The sequence below is a fragment of the Mycetomoellerius zeteki genome, unplaced genomic scaffold, assembly GCF_001594055.1.
Source record: "Mycetomoellerius zeteki isolate Tzet28-1 unplaced genomic scaffold, Tzet1.0 scaffold615, whole genome shotgun sequence".
Lineage (NCBI taxonomy): Eukaryota > Metazoa > Arthropoda > Insecta > Hymenoptera > Formicidae > Mycetomoellerius > Mycetomoellerius zeteki.
Genome location: NW_017257627.1, coordinates 5,393 through 23,524, shown reverse-complemented (window position 1 = coordinate 23,524; position 18,132 = coordinate 5,393). Strand labels below are relative to the sequence as shown.

The 18,132-nt window shown below is 30.1% G+C and overlaps 3 protein-coding genes across 4 annotated transcripts; 2 read left to right on the top strand and 1 right to left on the bottom strand.

Annotated features, from left to right (window-relative positions):
• Positions 1-69: 69 nt before the first annotated feature.
• On the bottom strand, positions 70-1,284 carry LOC108728428 (putative nuclease HARBI1; the record flags this gene model as incomplete). Its single annotated transcript, XM_018456979.1, has 3 exons — positions 70-294; positions 505-798; positions 979-1,284. Coding segments are annotated over 3 exons (825 nt in total), but the record flags the coding sequence as incomplete, so codon positions are not given.
• Positions 1,285-2,175: 891 nt separating this feature from the next.
• LOC108728426 (uncharacterized) lies at positions 2,176-9,224 on the top strand. The gene is made up of 5 exons (XM_018456978.1): positions 2,176-2,281; positions 4,049-4,198; positions 4,298-4,521; positions 4,812-4,971; positions 8,401-9,224. The coding sequence occupies exons 1-5, from the start codon at positions 2,176-2,178 to the stop codon at positions 9,222-9,224; spliced, it is 1,464 nt and encodes a 487-aa protein (XP_018312480.1).
• Positions 9,225-11,280: 2,056 nt separating this feature from the next.
• LOC108728429 (uncharacterized) lies at positions 11,281-12,906 on the top strand. 2 transcript variants are annotated; one of them, XM_018456981.1, is made up of 3 exons: positions 11,281-12,114; positions 12,191-12,505; positions 12,570-12,698. In XM_018456981.1, exons 1-3 carry the CDS (start codon positions 11,494-11,496, stop codon positions 12,627-12,629), a joined length of 996 nt encoding a protein of 331 aa, XP_018312483.1. In that variant the 5' UTR covers positions 11,281-11,493; the 3' UTR covers positions 12,630-12,698. The 2 variants fall into 2 exon arrangements, with proteins under 2 accessions (XP_018312483.1, XP_018312482.1); XM_018456980.1 differs by having other exon boundaries at positions 12,191-12,906.
• The last annotated feature ends 5,226 nt before the right edge of the window (positions 12,907-18,132 follow it).

Below are 18,132 nucleotides of genomic sequence, written 5' to 3'. Positions count from 1 at the left end.
CTTCAATCTTTGATTTCTTTTTCATATATAAAAACAATTTATTTCAAATTTTATAGTATATTATTATAGCTATAAAATGTCAAACCGTATTTCTTCACCGGTTATAGGATTAGCAATTGGTGTAAGTAAAAACGGTAAAGCCGGATCTCCACTATCTCCAACGAGCATTCCGTCTAGTGCTTGTTGTCTATATCGCATATATATCCTTGAATTTTGGAAGATTCGACTATCATGTTCTCTTCCTGGCCATTCGGGAACTATATCTAAAAATTCTGTACGAGGACCAACAACAGCCTACAAATATAAACGTAAATAAAAATTAACATGAATAAAAAAATATATAATAATAAATGAGAATACACATTAATAAAATGAATTTATATGTATATATTAATGTATATTTTAAATGCAATAGATTTGTATATAAGTATAATATAAATAAAACATAATTGTCTTTTTTCTTTTTAACATATATTTAATAGAACTTTATTTTAACAAACATACCTGAACATTTAAGGAAAAGTATCCTTTTCTGTTTCTATATATTTCAATACCTTGAAATTTACTGTGTACGAGACGAATGTGCGTACAATGTATTGCTCCATCAATACAAGGTAAACCTATGACTCCATCACCATATCCAGCTTCCTTAAACAAGCGTTTGTTTTCAACACGTGCTTCTTCTGATATTGGCATTCTTATGTAACGATTAACATGACTTGCTATTAAAACTGATACTCGAAAAATGATTCTAGAAATAGTGGATTGTGAAACTTGCAATACATCTCCTACAATAAGCTGGAAAAATAAAATTATTATACAGGGTGTCATGTGACAGTTTTAATACATAAGTAATACTGGAAAAGATCAAGATTATATCATCGTGATTAAGATTTCATATGAAATGATAACATCATTTCAACATTATTGTGAAAATCAAGTTACATAATTTAAACAGAAAATACGACATATTTTAACCTGAAAACTTGCTGTTGCATAAAAGCGTAAACAGATCAATAATTGTATGACAGGGGATATTGGTAACCCGCGATTATTTATTTTTGCGAGTCCTTCTTCAATTAATGGCAAAATGCCAAACATAACAGAGTTTTTTGAAAAACGAAATCTTCTTTTAAACTCCTGTTCATTAAAGAATTCAAATGGGTTTTGACCATCACGGATATATTTTTTGGGAGCACGAATTTGTATCTCGTCTTCTTCACTTGAGGAGCTAATATCTTGAATTTCAACAATCTCAAGATTTTCTAGTTCTTTCTCCAGTCTTGTCCGCGCGCGGATTCATTAGTTGTCATTTATTTAAAAACGTAAGTAATTTTATTTAAAACGGTTTGGTTGTGAGTATTTTAGTGTGGTTGCAAGTATTTTAGTGATTATATATTTTTTTTTAGTTCTTCAACACTAAAAAAATGAAATTCAGAGAGCCAGATAATTTTGAAATAAATGATTCGGAGGGAGAGGAGGAGGATAGCTACATTGATGTGGATGCTCCTAATGAAGAGGCTTATGAAAATGAGGAGGAGGAGAGTGTCTCTGGCGAGGGTGCTCCCACTGAAGAGGAGGAAGTTGAGAGCCTGCCGATGCTCGATTTCACACTTTGTACGACTGGTGAATTGGTCGAATTCATGCTCGACTTTTTCAATTTAGTCGATGAGGATGAACTATTGCAATTTTGCATAATTAACCTAGCTGCGGCGGCGGCAGAAGCTGAAGAGGAGGTAGAGGCGGCAGAGATTGCCGCTTGGGCTGAGGAGACAGCCTGGATGAGAGACCTGGATGAGGACTAATAGCAATTTTTGTAGAAAAAGTATTTTTTATTTTTATATTGTGTAGAGATTTTTTTTTTGTAATTTTGCGATTTTTGTGATTTTTTGTAATCTTTTTTTGTGAAAAAAAACAAAGAAGCAATGATTTTTAAAAAAAGTGACAGCGTATTTTATTGTGTAGAGATTTTTTGTATTTTGCGATTTTTGTGATTTTTGTAATCTTTTTTGTGAAAAAAACAAAGAAGCAATGATTTTTGAAAAAAAGTGACAGCGTATTTTATATGATTATCCAAAAAATAATTATAATTTATAGTTAAATTAGAGGACGGTGACAGTCCATTTTTTGGTGAGTGATTATCCAAAAAATAATAATTTATAGTTAAATTAGGGGATGGTGACAGTCCATTTTGGGAAGGGCGGCGGCGGCGGTGGCGGCGGTGGGCCCCACGATGGCGGCGGCGCGTATCATGTAATTTTACGGTCGAAATTAAGTAATGGTAGGCATTTCGTCTTATAAGTCATAGTCCGATTTGGTCAAATAAACCTAATAAAAGGTCGAATATCGGTAATATTTTGGTAATTTTGACCTAATTCTGACCAATTTGTGCCCTCCCTTCTTTCGACGACTCAGTGTTTGTCGCCGAGAGGGCAACACTGTACATTTCCATAATAATTCTACCAAGACGGAGAATCACACTACAGCTATAACATGTGCTTGATATGGTTCCGACCAGCCATGGAAGTTCGAAATAAAATAGTAACAGAGTCCTTCTTTACGTCGGTTCTGAAACCGAATATCGCATGATACGTGACAGAAATATAAGTGCGAAAGAAAATTTTCTATACAGATTTTTAGTTTACTTCGTTAAAATCAACGCGCCTGCGAAAATATATAATTTAAACAATTATTAATTAATCGTTAATTATTTAACAACAATATATTTTTGCACTTAGTATAATAAAAATGTTTTAATCTCGCACCTACGCTAACAGTAGCATAAAATAGATATTTTTTTCAATCCTTAACATTCCGAGAGATATAATATAATTTATTTTTTATTAATGCTCAATTTTAGAAAGCGTTTTAGTATATCATGGCGGACAGAACAATCTTACAATAATGGCTGATTTAATGTTTTCGTCCAAATACTGACCTATAGGTCGAATTTCCTTACTGCTAAGGCTAAATGTCTAACTTTGAGAGTAAATTTCCTTAATCAGGGCATTTTTACTTCAAAATCGTTGACTTTGATGTCATCTTGTCGACCATTAAGGCATTCTGACTAACAAGTCAAATTTCCCTATTTATAAGTTAGATTGACTCAAAGTCGAAATCGCTGGATCGATACATATCGAAAAATGTCTGCTACATCGCGATCGTAAGTATGTATCACGGAATTAACTTAACCTAACTTATAATTATATACGGTCAAAGCCGCGATCACGCTTTTAAAAATTTTAACCTTTCATGACAACACTCAGCACAGAGAAAAAAACGTGTCTTGCTTGAACAAGCGATTTTTTACTCCTTCATAATCAACATAGAGAAAATAACTGATGCGATTGTACAGCAAACAGGATGGCGACTTTTAATAAGGTCCAAGACCAATAATTAACTTTCAGGGTAAATTTTGCAGGGCATTTTGACCTAACCTTAGATCAATTTTCCTTATAAGTCATTTTCCGTGGTAATCTCAACTTTGTAGTTAATTTCCAGCGACCACAAGGTTTATTTCGTGCCTTAGATATTCCCTATATTAGTCAAGAACACAAACGATTTATATATAGTAAAAAATTAGGTAATCCTAACCAATTAAGTCATATCGCTTATGAGGTTGAAATTAGGTGATACAATCAGGTCACACTTCCTTCAAACAGAGCTTTAATTTTGACTTATAAGTTAAATCGACTTTGAAGGCATAGCTTTGGTCAAAATTTAGTCATTTATAAGCTAATGTATAACTTTGAAGTCATTAAATTTTGAAGGCATTTTTATAGGTTTAAATTTCGTAATTTTCGACCTGTACAGAAGACTTCAAACAATATTTAACTGCTAAGACGTTTTTTATGTCAAAAATTAGTAATTTTTCACTTAATTAGGGCGACCTGACTTTGATTTGGTCAAGATGCCCTGCTTTGCTGCTTGGGTTCCCTATTCGAAATTCTTACCAAAGTATTATAATATTTAATATATTGTTATATATATTCAAAATTACTTTTTGAAATATTCTTAAAATGTAATATACTTTTTTAAAATTCGACAGTAACCCAAACAGCTGCAGAATGTCAGGAAAATTTAGTAGATTATCAGATTATAAATAGTCCTGTTGTACAATCTAATGATGACAGTGTAGAAAACGTTAAAAAAACTAAAGAAATCACAGATCCAATAAGTTTCCAACATATTAAAGAGGGTATGATTTCGTAGCTGTTCTCTATGTTTATATTTAAAAAATTTTTAATTTAGTTTTTGTTATTATAAGCGTTACAACTTTCATATCTTTTTTCCTCAGGAATTCTAACTAAGATTTTTGCACTAATGGAAGAAATGAAATTTGAAATGACAACAATGAGAAGAACTCAGGAGGAACTGAAATCAAAAATAGATACTTTACTAACAGTAAATGATAACATAAGCATAAACAGATTTAGTCGACTACTTCCGATTAGTTCCATAGAAGATTTCATTGAAATTGAAAGTTCTTTGCTAAAGTCTGAACAGGACTTTGTATCTCTGGTAAAAATATGACGAAATCATAGTAAAATAATCTATTAATTAAAATTATAAAATTTTTGGATAAGAATATTATACCAGATAAGAATTTACATAAAAGCATAAAAAGAAAAGAAAAGAAAAATTCATTATTAATTTTTTATTATTAATTTTTTTTATTAAATAAACCATAGAAATATTAGAATATAAATATTATAATAATTTTGATCAACTTATTTTTTTCTTAAATATTTATATTATTTATCAATATTTATATTATTTATCAATCAGTTAATCAATATTTTATTTTTTAGATTAAATACCTCAATCTTGCGTCTGGAGAAACAATAAATCAATTAGTGCCATCAGTAATGAAAATAATCATGAAGAAGAGCGTTTCAATACAATTTAGTGGTTGCGGAAGAAAAAAGAAACGTAATTTTTCTGCTACAAAAGTTGCTGCTGCAGTGTATGGTAAATTTAATTTGATACTTCTTTTCCATTATAAAACCACTGAAACTATATCTTTTAAGCAAAGTTGTAATAAAAAAAAAATTTGTTTCATTATGTGCATATAAATTTTCTCTCCTTTTTTATTTATAGAGGGAATATCAAAAAAGTTACCAAATGCAACAAGGGATATAATTTTTAAAAGAATTTCGAAGTTTCTTGCTGAAAGCGGAGACAGAGAAGGAGGAAGAAAAGAAAGAGACAGCCTCTCAACTAACCTCTCAACTAATAACTCAACTGTAATAAATAATTAATGTAAAACTCATTTATGAATTTTTTTGAAACGTTCAATTTGTCTGGTATTTATAAGGTTTTGTTTTATTCTTGCGATATATTTTAAAGAAAAATTACTCTAATGTGACAAAATCGAATGGACGCACTAGTACGCATTATGCATATTAAAATCGTTATATATACACTGATTTAATCTCAGTATAAAGTAAAATGCAAAAATTTCAAATCACAAAATATATATTTTACCTAATAGCAAACTAAAGTGTATTGACTATTTTGTGGTCTAACCGGTTTCTATATTTATAACAAACACATATCTTTATATCAATTTGTGTACGACGGCTTTAATGTGCACTAGTGCGCACTGAAGTGTGTCCAATCGAATTCGCTGTAACAAATTAATTTTAATATGTATAATATCTGGGATGGGAGCGGACAACTTTTCTCACTTTTTTTCACTTTTTTAGAAACATCTCACTTTTTCTCACTTTTCTATAAAAAGCTCACGTTTCTCACTATTTTTGACACCTATATTCGCTCCCATGCCTGAATTAATATTCATATTATAATATACTTTTTTATGAAGTTTTTTTTTGGAGTATAACAGTTATATGGAAAAATACTTTTTGTGTTAATTAAAGGCGATTTTTAGCGATCGTTTGGTACATGTATCAAGGTTATTATTGGTATACGAGGGTGGTTCGTGCAAAGTCAGAGAAAGGAGACTACATTGAAAAATAAAAAAGTTTTATCCTGGAAAATTAAGTAGTTTTCATTTTTACACGGATTTTTCAAACCACCCTCGTAGATGTTAGTAGGAGTGGAGCTTATTCTGATAACCTGTACGTGCAACTATAACGCTAAAACTGTTGATTTTTTGTATACGTACGAATTCGATACTGTTTAAAAATAATTTCTTACTAACATGATATATAATACAAGAGACAGAGAGAATAAGACACGAATTAAAGGGCTAGTCCCACCTAGAGGTTTGGTAGACCATTAGTGACTAAACACGCAAAAATAATGTTCCGTACACTTTGGTACACACTTTGGTTTCTATACCTGAATAACACTAAAGATCGCCTTAAATTGTTTTATTAGTGTATCATAACATACAATTTCTTTTTTACACTGCATCTGAAATGTTTATATCTAATATTAGTTTTCTTTTGTAAAATGATTTAATACAGGCCTCTCCAATTTGAACTCCGGAGCAAAAACGACAGCCACCTCTCCAGACTTTAGCAATTTCATTGAAATCTTTTATGGAACTAATTGAAAGTACTCGACTGAATCTATTTACGCTTATATTGTCATTTACTGTTAGTAAAGCATCTATATTTTTGTTGAGTTTTTCTCATTGTGGTCATTTCAAATTTTATTTCTTCGATTAGTGCAAAAATCTTAGAATTTCTGAGGAAAAAAATTCAATCTAAGATTTGAGGGATTATGAAGTGTTGATACACATCTGAATAAAGCTTATTAACACTGTCCCCGAAATCTTACCCACAGTGAATTTTTTGCGTCGATGACTTTGCATTTTGGCTTCGGAACTCAAATTGAACAGGCGTAGTTTAATATGTTATAAGTAACATAATTTCTGATTATTGAGATTTTATGATTATGCTACATAGTTATACTTGTATCCATTAGAAATGTTTATTTTTGAAGTAAAAATATTACAGGGCTTCCTATGATACCAAAAAATAAGTTATAATGAAAATTTTCTACAGAAATAAATACATATTTAAATTTTCCATTTTGTATATTGAATTCATTCAAAGTAACAAACAATTTGAACCAACTACCATGTATTTTAATTATGATCACATTTGTGTCACTTTTCAGTCACTTCTTTTTGTGAAAAAGGTCACTTTTCCTCTTTTTTCGCTGTGAACATCGTTGGCAACCCTGATATTACAATTTACAGCTAAGAAGAAAAATTTAAGTTAATATGTATATGAATGTTTATAATATTTATGGATAAATATATGTTCATACATTATCCATAAAATATTATATATATATATACACGCATAAAATGTGTATATATATATATATATCTCGTATATCAAACTTTTATATACTATATAAATCAACCTTTATAAAAAATATTTTAATAAAATTATTTTTATTATAAATAGCAAGGAAATTTCTTAAATAGAAATTACAACAAAAATCTATACCGTGTAATATTTCTGTACGAGCTTAAGAGGAAGAATTTTATTGAAAAAATTTTATTGCAGTTTGTTCAAAAAATTGCAAAATATCAGGTTTATGTTAGTGTATTATATGTTAATTATTTTTTACTAAGCAATAATAATAGTAATTTTATAATTTTTCACATTATAAATTTATATGTACATTAAAATTGAATTCCCAATATATATTGGTCCAATATAAATGTGATTAGGCATCCATTTTAATATTAAACCAATATATTAGAGATTAAATTTCACCTAATATTGGCGAAATATTGGAAAAACAATGTACAGCCAATATAAAACATTGGATAAAAATTGAATCCCCAATATTGGCCCAATATTGTTAAATCCATATTGACCCAATATTGTCGAACCAAAATATTGACTAAATATGATTGGGCGTCTACCTTACAATATTGGACCAATATTGGAGGTTAAATTGTCACCCAATATTGGCGAAATATTGGTAAAACAATGTACAGTCAATTTAGAACATTGGGTAAAAATTGTGTACCCAATATTGGTCCAATATTGTTGAATAAATATTGGTCCAATATTGTTGAACCAATATTGTTAAATCAATATTGGACCAATATTGGAGGTTAAATTTTCACCCAATATTGGCGAAATATTGGACAAACAATGTACAGCCAATTTAAAACGTTGGGTAAAAATTGTGTACCCAATATTGGTCCAATATTGTTGAACCAATATTGGTTAAATATGACTAGGCGTCTACCTTACAATATTGGACCAATATTGGGTGTGCAATTCTTATACCAATGTTTAATATTGGCTGTACATTGATTTCCCAATATTGCGCCAATGCTTTGTGCTACTAGGGTATATGTATACATTATATATATATTTTTTCACACAGGCAGCCTTGACACCAACATTGCGTAAAATAATTTCTAGACAACTACACATACAAAGAAGGGTATTTTTCCAGATGAAATAAAAACATTCGCAGCGACATTACAGTTTTATTCCAGTAAAGCATATGAATATGTTAGAAAAGTGTTCATGAATAGTTTGCCACACTTACAAACTGTTAGGCGATGGTATACGAATGTTAGTGGCCTCCCTGAAATAAGTAAGGACGCATTAGCAACTGTTCAAATAAAAGTAAATGAAGCGGCAGAGAACATGAAGCATTTGTACTTTGCACTTATTGTTGATGATATGTCAATTAGGCAACAAATTGAGATTGATGGAGATAGGTATTCAAGATATATTGATTATGGAACAAATATAACAGATAATGATAGCCTACCTGAAGCTAAATATGCGGCTGTGTTTTTATTAGTTAATATAAATGGAGGATGGAAAATTCCTGTCGCCTACTATCTGATAAATTCATTGAATGGCTCAGAAAGAGCAAATTTGGTGCAAGAAGTATTACTAGCTGTATATAGTGTTGATGCTACAGTTATTTCTTTAACAATGAATGATACTGCAAGCAATATTAACACTGTTCAATGTTTGGGTGCTAATTTATCAATGATTAATTTAAAACATTATTTCTTACATCCAGCGACTGGAGAAAAAGTTTATATCTTCTTAGACGCATGTCATATGATTAAACTTATACGGAATGCATATGCAACAATGAAAGATTTTCGAGATGAAAATAACAACATAATAAAATGGAAATATGCATTAGATTTAGTTAAAATACAAGAAATTAAAGGATTACATGCTGGAACAAAATTGAGGAGACGACACATTCAATATGTAAATGAAAAAATGAATAAATTGCTGCACAAACCTTAAGCAATAGTGTAGCTAATGCAATTGATTTTTGCAATCACGATTTTCAAAAAGAAGAGCTCAAAGGATCTGAAGCTACAACTATATTCCTTCGTAAAATCAACAATATGTTTGACTTATTAAACAGTAGAAATTTATTATGTAAAAATTCCAGTCAAATGCCAATTACACAAGAAAATTTAGTTTTAAAAAGACAAGTTATTGAATCATATATTGAATATATGAGTAATTTGAAGCACGATGGACAATTAATTTTGGATTCTTGTAAAAAGACAGGCTTCCTTGGCATGATTATATGCATGAAGAGTGCAATTGATATTGTAGAATGTTTGATTTCTTCTGGAAAGATTAAATTTTTACTAACGTATAAATTCTCATAGAACCACTTAGAGATGTTTTTCTCTGCTGTACGTAGTAGAGGAGGTCATAATAACAATCCTTCTGCAAAATAATTTAAATACGCCTATAAAAGACTATTGGCACATACTCAAATAAATATATCACCATATTCCAATTGTATTGCTCAAGATAATACATATATACAGACTGTTGAAAAATCAATAAGTAATGGAATCGATTCTATCATTCATCAAAATGATGAGACAGATTGTTAGCATTCCAGTTTTATCCGAATATGTCGAAGATATAATACATAGTTTATATTTCAGGTTTTATTACTAGACGAGTTGAAAAACGTATAAAATGCGAACAATGTAAACTACTGCTTACGACAACAGAAAATTATTCGAGGCTTCAAGATCGTAAATGTAGAGGAGGTCCTAAAAGAGCGTCACCAGATGTAATAAAAATTTGTACTGCCGCAGAAAGAATATTAAGATCTCATTCACACTTAACTGCGCGCGCGCTTCTCAGATTAATATTACAAAATTAACAGTACAAGTTCTTTATACTATATCAAATAATATTTTTGGAAATGTGCTACATATGTTTGATCAAGCACCATTAGCTGACCACAGAACACAATTAATAAAATTAATAACAAGATTATACTTATTAACAAGGTTACATCATATATGTAGAGGAAAAAATGATGCTGTAAAACGAATAAGGAATAAACATACGAAAATTGTTATTTTTAAGAATCAATAATTTTTTCATGTATTTATATGTATTAAATTTCTTTATATGTAAAATATAGTGTTTATTAGTTATAAGAGTTAGTTTTATTTTTAAACAATTTTCTGTTCTATTTTTTCCACTTTATATGTTACAAATTAAATTTTAATTATAAATGTAATATTTTAATATACCTTTTCTATTTTTTATGTATAAATTTTTTCATACACAATTTTTCTATACATTATCGGAATAATATTTAAGTTACGAAAAAAAATCGCGTTTTTACGTTACCTAACCTATCCAAGTAAATAATGTACACTATTTAATAATTGATTAAGATTTATTCTTACACTTCAACCACAAAAATATTCTTTTTTATAAAATACAGGTATATATTTTATATTCAAGACATTATTTAGAATATTATATGCATTATGATCTTCTTCTTCTTCTTCTTTAATTAATGGCTCCCGCCTCCAAACAATGTAAAAGGAGGTCGATACGGCCAGATCTCGTCACAATAGTAATAACCGTATGTTTATGATTGTTTTCTGTGTGTTAAAAAAAAAAGATGCAACACCTGCAAAAATGGCTAAGCCCGTTCGAACACCGGGCGCCTGCGTCTACGGCGTCGTCACGCCGCAAGGACGCGCGTCAGGGCTGCGTTCATAAAGTTTACTCCGAGTAGAGTTAGAGTAGAGTTGGGCTGCGTTCATAAAGTTTACTCCGAGTAGAGTTAGGGTGAAATCACACGGTGCGTCATAGGGCTACGGAATACAGAGTGCGTTATTGAAGCAACCAATCAGCGATATTCCGCACTTTTCTAACACGCAAGTTTTGTGTGCTATGTTCACATGATGCGTCAAAGATGCATCCAGGATGAATAAATTTAGAAATTTCTAACTTTATGTTAATAATTTGCCTATTAAAATAAAATATAATTTCTCAAATTGTAAAAACAATTATTACTGTTGTGATATTTAATATTTTACAATTAATATTTACAATCTCAAAACGATGTTTTAATCAGCTGTAAAGAATTTACTATCCTTTTTCCGCAACGTGTGAACAGGGCACGCCGAAATCGCACGTAATGCGTCATCCGTCATTGTTCTTCATGTCTTGATCTTGAATATATTTGCGCAAATTTGATGCAATTAAGCTATCATACAGTAACTAATTTTTTATCATCATGGATAATAAAATAATGATAACTGAAGCTATTAAGCACTTAATAAAAATATACTTGAAAACTCCAATGATGCACTATCGAAAGGAGAAAATAAGGTTAACTTTGCTCAAATTATACTCAATTTACGTTGCCTTGTCAAAAAGAAAATCCAAAAGAAGTGTATGGGTCAGGCCCATTTATTCAGTAGAGCAGCGGTTTCGCCAATGTGATAGTAACAATTTAGTTACCATGCTGAGAGCAACTGATCCTTCGCTGCATTTTAATTATTTGAGAATGGATGTTGGCACCTTCGAGCATCTTCTTTCAATAGTAGGCCCTGGAATTGAAAAGCAAACAAATATTAGAGAACCAATTGTTTCTCACACAAGGTTGCAAATTTGCTTGAGGTATTTAGCCAGTGGAGACAGCATGAGATCAATAGGATATGCATTTCGAGTTTCTCCAAACACTGTTTCGCAAATAATTCATGAAACTTGTGATGAAATCTGGCTTAAATTAAAGGATTTAGTTATGCCAATACCAAGCAAGGATGCATGGACAAAGATAGCAGAAGATTTTGAAGCAATGTGGAATTTCCCTCATTGCATGGGGGCAATAGATGGGAAACATATTGTAATAGAGGTAATAATAATTTATTCAGACATATCTTTTGTATTTAACATTCATGAAATAGACGACTTTAAAATTTAAATTACAGGCTCCTCCTCACAGTGGCTCCTTCTATTACAATTATAAAAAAACCCATAGTTTGAATCTTACTGGCATTGCAGATGCGCACTATAGGTTCATTTTGGTAGATGTAGGAGCAGAGGGTCGCCGTAGCGATGCTGGAGTTTTTGCTAATAGCAAATTAAAATCAGGACTAGATGCAAATACTTTGAATGTGCCTCCATCTTCTCCAGTTGATCAATACGAGTTACCATTTGTTTTGGTGGCTGATGAGGCATACCCGCTGTCACCGTACTTGATGCGACCTTATCCAAAAAGTTCACAACTTGATTTGAAGAAAAAAGTATTTAATTATCGTCTCAGCAGGGCCAGACAGGTTATTGAAAGAACTTTTGGCATACTTGCAGCAAGGTGGCGAATTTTTCGAAGACCAATCAATACCTACGTCTCGAAAGCCGAAAAGATAGTGTTGGCCACTATCTGCTTACACAATTTCATCATCACTAAGGAACTTCAAAAGGAAAGGCGCCCTCAGGAAAGACAATATTTACAATATAATGGACACGACAGGCAGCAAACATCGCTTGGCATTATTAGAAATATAGGAAATCAGATTAACCGAGATGTTATTTCACGTAACTTGTCCAGTATTTACAGAGAAAGATTTGCCAACTATTTTGTAAATGAAGGCGCTGTACAATGGCAATGGGAGAAAGCTGAGAATAATGAATTTTAAAATAAATCTGCAGAAAATGTATAGATGAATGTGTATTTTAATTACCTACATAAATAATTTTGTAAGTAAACATGAATCCGATACAGTTTTGTACTTTATGTTTTTTCCAAGAATGAGAATAAAAATGTTACATCGAGATAATAATTTTCTTTATAAATATAAATTATATAAGTCCTGCCTCTTCTTCTGCTTTTAATGCATCCATCATAATTTTAGTTTCAAGTAGTCTTCTATTTTTATATGGCAATTTTCTTAAAATATCGCCCAGTTGAAGCAAAAATCCTTCAACACCGTCAGGAGCTTTGCTACTATCTGATAACATTTTAAACAAGTCCTTTTTGAATTCAGCATCAGATGACTGCTTCCTTGGACCTGAAACACAATATAATAAATTGATTAGCATAGATATAACTAATTGCTTGTCAATTTAATTTGTGAAAATACATACTCTGACTTTGGGATTGTATTTCAAGACCGATAAGATCTCGCGCAGTGAGCTACAAATTGTAAAAACAATATAAAAATAAAAAATATTCACAGAATATTATTAAGCACCAAGATCCATTTTGACCGTAGATGACCTTCTTCACTTATTGTGTTTGAATAATATAATAATATATTTCATCAATTTCGTTTGATGACAAATAATTTATTATACATTATATATATACATATATAATACGTTGTATGTAATATATGTATATATATAAATACATATATAAACTTACATTACATACAACATAATCGAAGTAATAATTAAAATAATCCAATTTTAGAAAAAAGTTACTTAAGTGCTAAAGTAAAACTATCTATTTACGTTTAACATGTTCTGAGAAGCTGGTAAAACTGGACACACTTGAGTTCATTCCTGATATATCCTCCTCATCATCTCTTACATTCTCCAGTGGACGTTTGTTGAAATTGGAGTTACTGGAACTACGCACGTTTAAAACATACGCACTTTCTATTCCGGATTATTTCGGAACATCTAAAGGCAAAATGCGGAATAGAGGTGATTGGTTGCTTCAATGACGCATTTTGTATTCCGCAGCCCTATGACGCATCGTGTGATTTCACCCTTAGAGTAGAGTTGAGTTAGGTAAGAGTTTAACTCTAGTTTGTGTGACTTTGTGAACGACCAGAGTCGTCGACAGTTGAAATTTGAATTATCTCAGCTAGACTAACCAACATGGCAAACATGAAGAAAGTAATTTCTTTTACTATATTTTCTTTTGCGAAAAACTTATTGCTGAATATTGAAGTAAGTATTATATAATTCTTTAATGTGTGTTTAGTATCATAATACATTTTTCCTTTTTGTTTATAAATACAAAATTTAAACAAATTCATCATTATTTATTAACAAGAACATTTTATAAAGAATCTTCACATTTTTCTATTTTGATATCTTAACACATCTCAAAATATGTTTATGTATATTTATATTCAATATTGTATGTATTATTAGGATCAAGAATCTGATGATGAAGACTTTGAAATGTTATTAATTGGGACACATTTGAAAAAGAGGCCTAATCGTATTGTTGGCTACATAGAAAACATAGCAAACTTTACAAGTGTAGAGTTTCAACGACATTTTAGATTATCCTGTGAAGCATTCGAATATTTACTGGAACAAGTTGGTCCGCTGTTAAAGCCTGAGAATAAAAATAAACAAACTGGTCGTTCACTGATAGATCCACGAAAGCAATTACTGTCAGTGATTTGGATATTGGCTACACCTGATTCATACAGGTATTTGTTTATATCCGTAAAATCAAATAAGGGAATTTATTATATATCTTTAATGCAGTGAAAATGCAAAAAGTAAGTAATCCAATAACTAATCCGAGTTTGTTAGATCAATGTAATAATTGGTTATTGGACTGTTCATTTTTTGCATTTTTACTACTATGTTAAAGATTCACTATGTAATAGATTAAAAAAATATGATTTTATTTCATGAGACTGTACTACCAGAATATATTATGCACTTATATTTGCTTACATGAGCAAATGTGGATTAGAATATTAGATCTTGAATATTATCTGATTTTGTAAGATCCATCTATAACACAATATTTCATGATTTATGAAATATTAGCATGTATTCGAATTATTGTTTTATTTGTTAATGATTATTGAAATTGTTCAAAAGTATAAATTATTGCCTTGCCGCAAATTCCCATAGAAATCCCATGGGAAATTAACCCAGAAACATTAGGGCAGAGTGTAACACTGAAATATAGAGAATCATGAAATTGTACATTTGTTTATAAGTAATATATTTTATGTATAACATCTATACAGTGTATAAACAATTATTTACGTGTATATTGCATAAATAGATGTATAATGTGTATGCATTTATTACAATACGTATATTGTAACAATACATATACATTATACATCTATTTATGCAGTATACATATAAACGATCGTGTTTATACACTGCATAGATGTTATACATAAAATATATTACTTATAAATAAATGCACAATTTCGTGATTCTCAATTTCATTGTTATACTCTGCCTCATAATACTCCTGGGTCAATTTCCTATGGGATCCTTATGGGAATTTACAGCAGGGATCATGGATAAAGGATAAATACTTATTTTTTAAGAAATTTGTTTATAAATTCTTAGAATTATAAGTTATTATTACAAATCAAATTGAAATATTAAAATGCACGAGTTATAATGTCTTAATAATTTTTTAGATCTATCGGTGAAAGGTTTGACATGGCAAAGTCGTCGCTATCCATATGTTTTGTGCGAGTAATTAATGCTATTTGCATAATTGCACCTCACATAATAAAGTGGCCACAAGGAAATGAAATTGATACAATTACAGAAAAATTTGAAAAAATCTCAAACATTCCTGATATTATTGGTGCAATTGACGGAACGTACATTTCAATCAAAGCTCCAAAAATTGATGCAGACAGTTATATAAATCGAAAATGCTTTTATGCTATCACATTGCAAGGCATATGTGATGCATCAATGAAATTTATTGATTGCTTTGCAGGATACCCAAGTTCTGTGAGCGATGTAAGAATTTTTAGAAACTCAGACATATATACTAATATAATGTTTAATACAAATCGCTACTTCCCTGGAAATCAATTTTTATTGGGGGATAAAGCTTATCCTGTATTACAATGGCTAATACCACCTTATATCGATAGAGGAAATTTAAATGACATTAACAGGCGATTTAATGAAGCTTTATCCAAAAGTAGACAAGTTATAGAAAGAACATTTGCTCTCTTAAAAGGACGATTTCGAAGGCTGAAATATTTAGATATGAATCGCACAGATTTAATCCCAGCGACAATTTTGGCTGCTTGTACCATACACAACATGTGCTTAGATCATGGAGAAATAAATATTGAGGAATATATTAACGAAGGAATGGAAGTTAATGATAATATGGATGGAAATATTAGAATTCAAAATTGTCATAATGAAATTAATGGTAATCAGAAAAGAGATGCTCTTGCTGAATATCTTTATCACAGAGCATAAATGTATATCAATTTTATAAATCATATTATTTTGTATTCTTTAGTAAATAAGCCGGTTTTATATCAATTTATTAATATATTAATTGCTGTTGATTGTTTGATAAACATAATTAAATAAATGAATATAATATATTAAATGTATAAGAATAATAAATCATATGCTTTTATATTGCTTGAATCTGTATTTTATTTATCAAAATATTTTGATATACATTACTGAAAATAGATTAAGTATAATGCACGAGGAATACAAAACTGTGATACTTATATAATCTGCTCCACATTTTTATACATTTGCTTTTCAAGTTAATAGTTTTTAATCACATTGTCCAAAATAACTAAATATTGTTTTTAGTAATAACAAATATAAGTACTAATTATGTTGGAAACAATGAAGTATAACATAAACATTCTTAGTAAATTCTCTAGTATAACATAAACATTCTTATAATTACAAAATACTCTACTTAAGTATAACATAAACTCAAATAAAACTTTCATATACTGAAATTGTTGAATACTTTATATTCGTATAATAAAGCCTGCGGCACACGGATGCTTGTTTTCCTGTTGGATTGCTAGCTGGATTAGAATCTTGCCACCGCATTGGTTGAGATACTGATACCGATTGCACCATAGCTAATACGATGGCAAGATTCTAATCCAGCTAGCAATCCAGCAGGAAAACAGACATCGTATGCCACTGACTTAACATAAAAATACTTAAAAATGCAATAAAGCCTTTTTTCAGAATTAAAAAAGAAAATTACAATTTATCGATTAATTTGTCCATTTTTTCACTAAAAATCTTTATTGCATTTTCTTGAATGGCGATGAGTTCTTTGTGTCTCATATACCTTCCCTCTTCTTTTTTTGTATTAATGTTATCAAATTGCACTAATATTTCATCCATTTTAGTTTTTTTGGAATAGTTATTTTTTTTGGTGTTTCTTCGGAGGAGGCACGTTTTTTCAGTTGAGTATTCTCTTTATTTTGTATATCAATATCATCATCCTGCAAAATATCTTCTGCAGTATTCAGTGCTATTCCCTGACCTCTAGAAGATGATGCAGTTGCAAGAGGGACAACATTGGGTTTGTGTCCAAATATTTCATTGAATAAATCGAAATATTCAAATTTTATAGCAGCTGCACCACTGGATGTTGCTTTCATATTATCAATTTTTGAATGATATTTTTTTTTTAAATTTTTGAATTTAAATTCGCACTGCTTCGGTGTATAATGGCAATTTTTCTGGCCCAAATTTGTTGAAATTATTTTCCATACCATTTCTTTTCGCATTGTGGATGATTGGAACAATTTCATGTTATTTTTATATTCATATATTAATGCCACTGTTGCATTATGCGTCCATTTACTATTTCTTTCATCAATGTTACTGCACTGTTCGGATGAAGAACTTGGACAACTTCTATCAGTGGCAGACTCTTCTGCTGTAATGTCAGCATAGATTAAACTCTTGTCTGAAAATAAAATTAAATGAAATATGTTATTGGTACAATTTTACGTTACATTGACACTTTACGATGTAAAAAATTAAATTACAAAAAATAAAAAAATTATAAAAATTACGAATAGATCCAGTTCAAAATGAGAAAAACACAGAGAGATTCTATCTATATATTGTATATACTTTTGTCACGGTTTTTCTTATTTCTAACTGTTTCTCTCCATAATTTTTA

Excerpts from the sequence above, each read along its gene's own strand:
- LOC108728426 (XM_018456978.1), top strand. The coding sequence starts at position 2,176 with ATGGTGACAGTCCATTTTGGGAAGGGCGGCGGCGGCGGTGGCGGCGGT. Across the intron at positions 4,522-4,811 it reads AACAGGACTTTGTATCTCTG|ATTAAATACCTCAATCTTGC; the intron begins GTAAAAATATGA and ends TTTATTTTTTAG. Across the intron at positions 4,972-8,400 it reads AGTTGCTGCTGCAGTGTATG|ATGAAATAAAAACATTCGCA; the intron begins GTAAATTTAATT and ends GTATTTTTCCAG.
- LOC108728429 (XM_018456980.1), top strand. The coding sequence starts at position 11,494 with ATGGATAATAAAATAATGATAACTGAAGCTATTAAGCACTTAATAAAA. Across the intron at positions 12,115-12,190 it reads GGAAACATATTGTAATAGAG|GCTCCTCCTCACAGTGGCTC; the intron begins GTAATAATAATT and ends TTTAAATTACAG.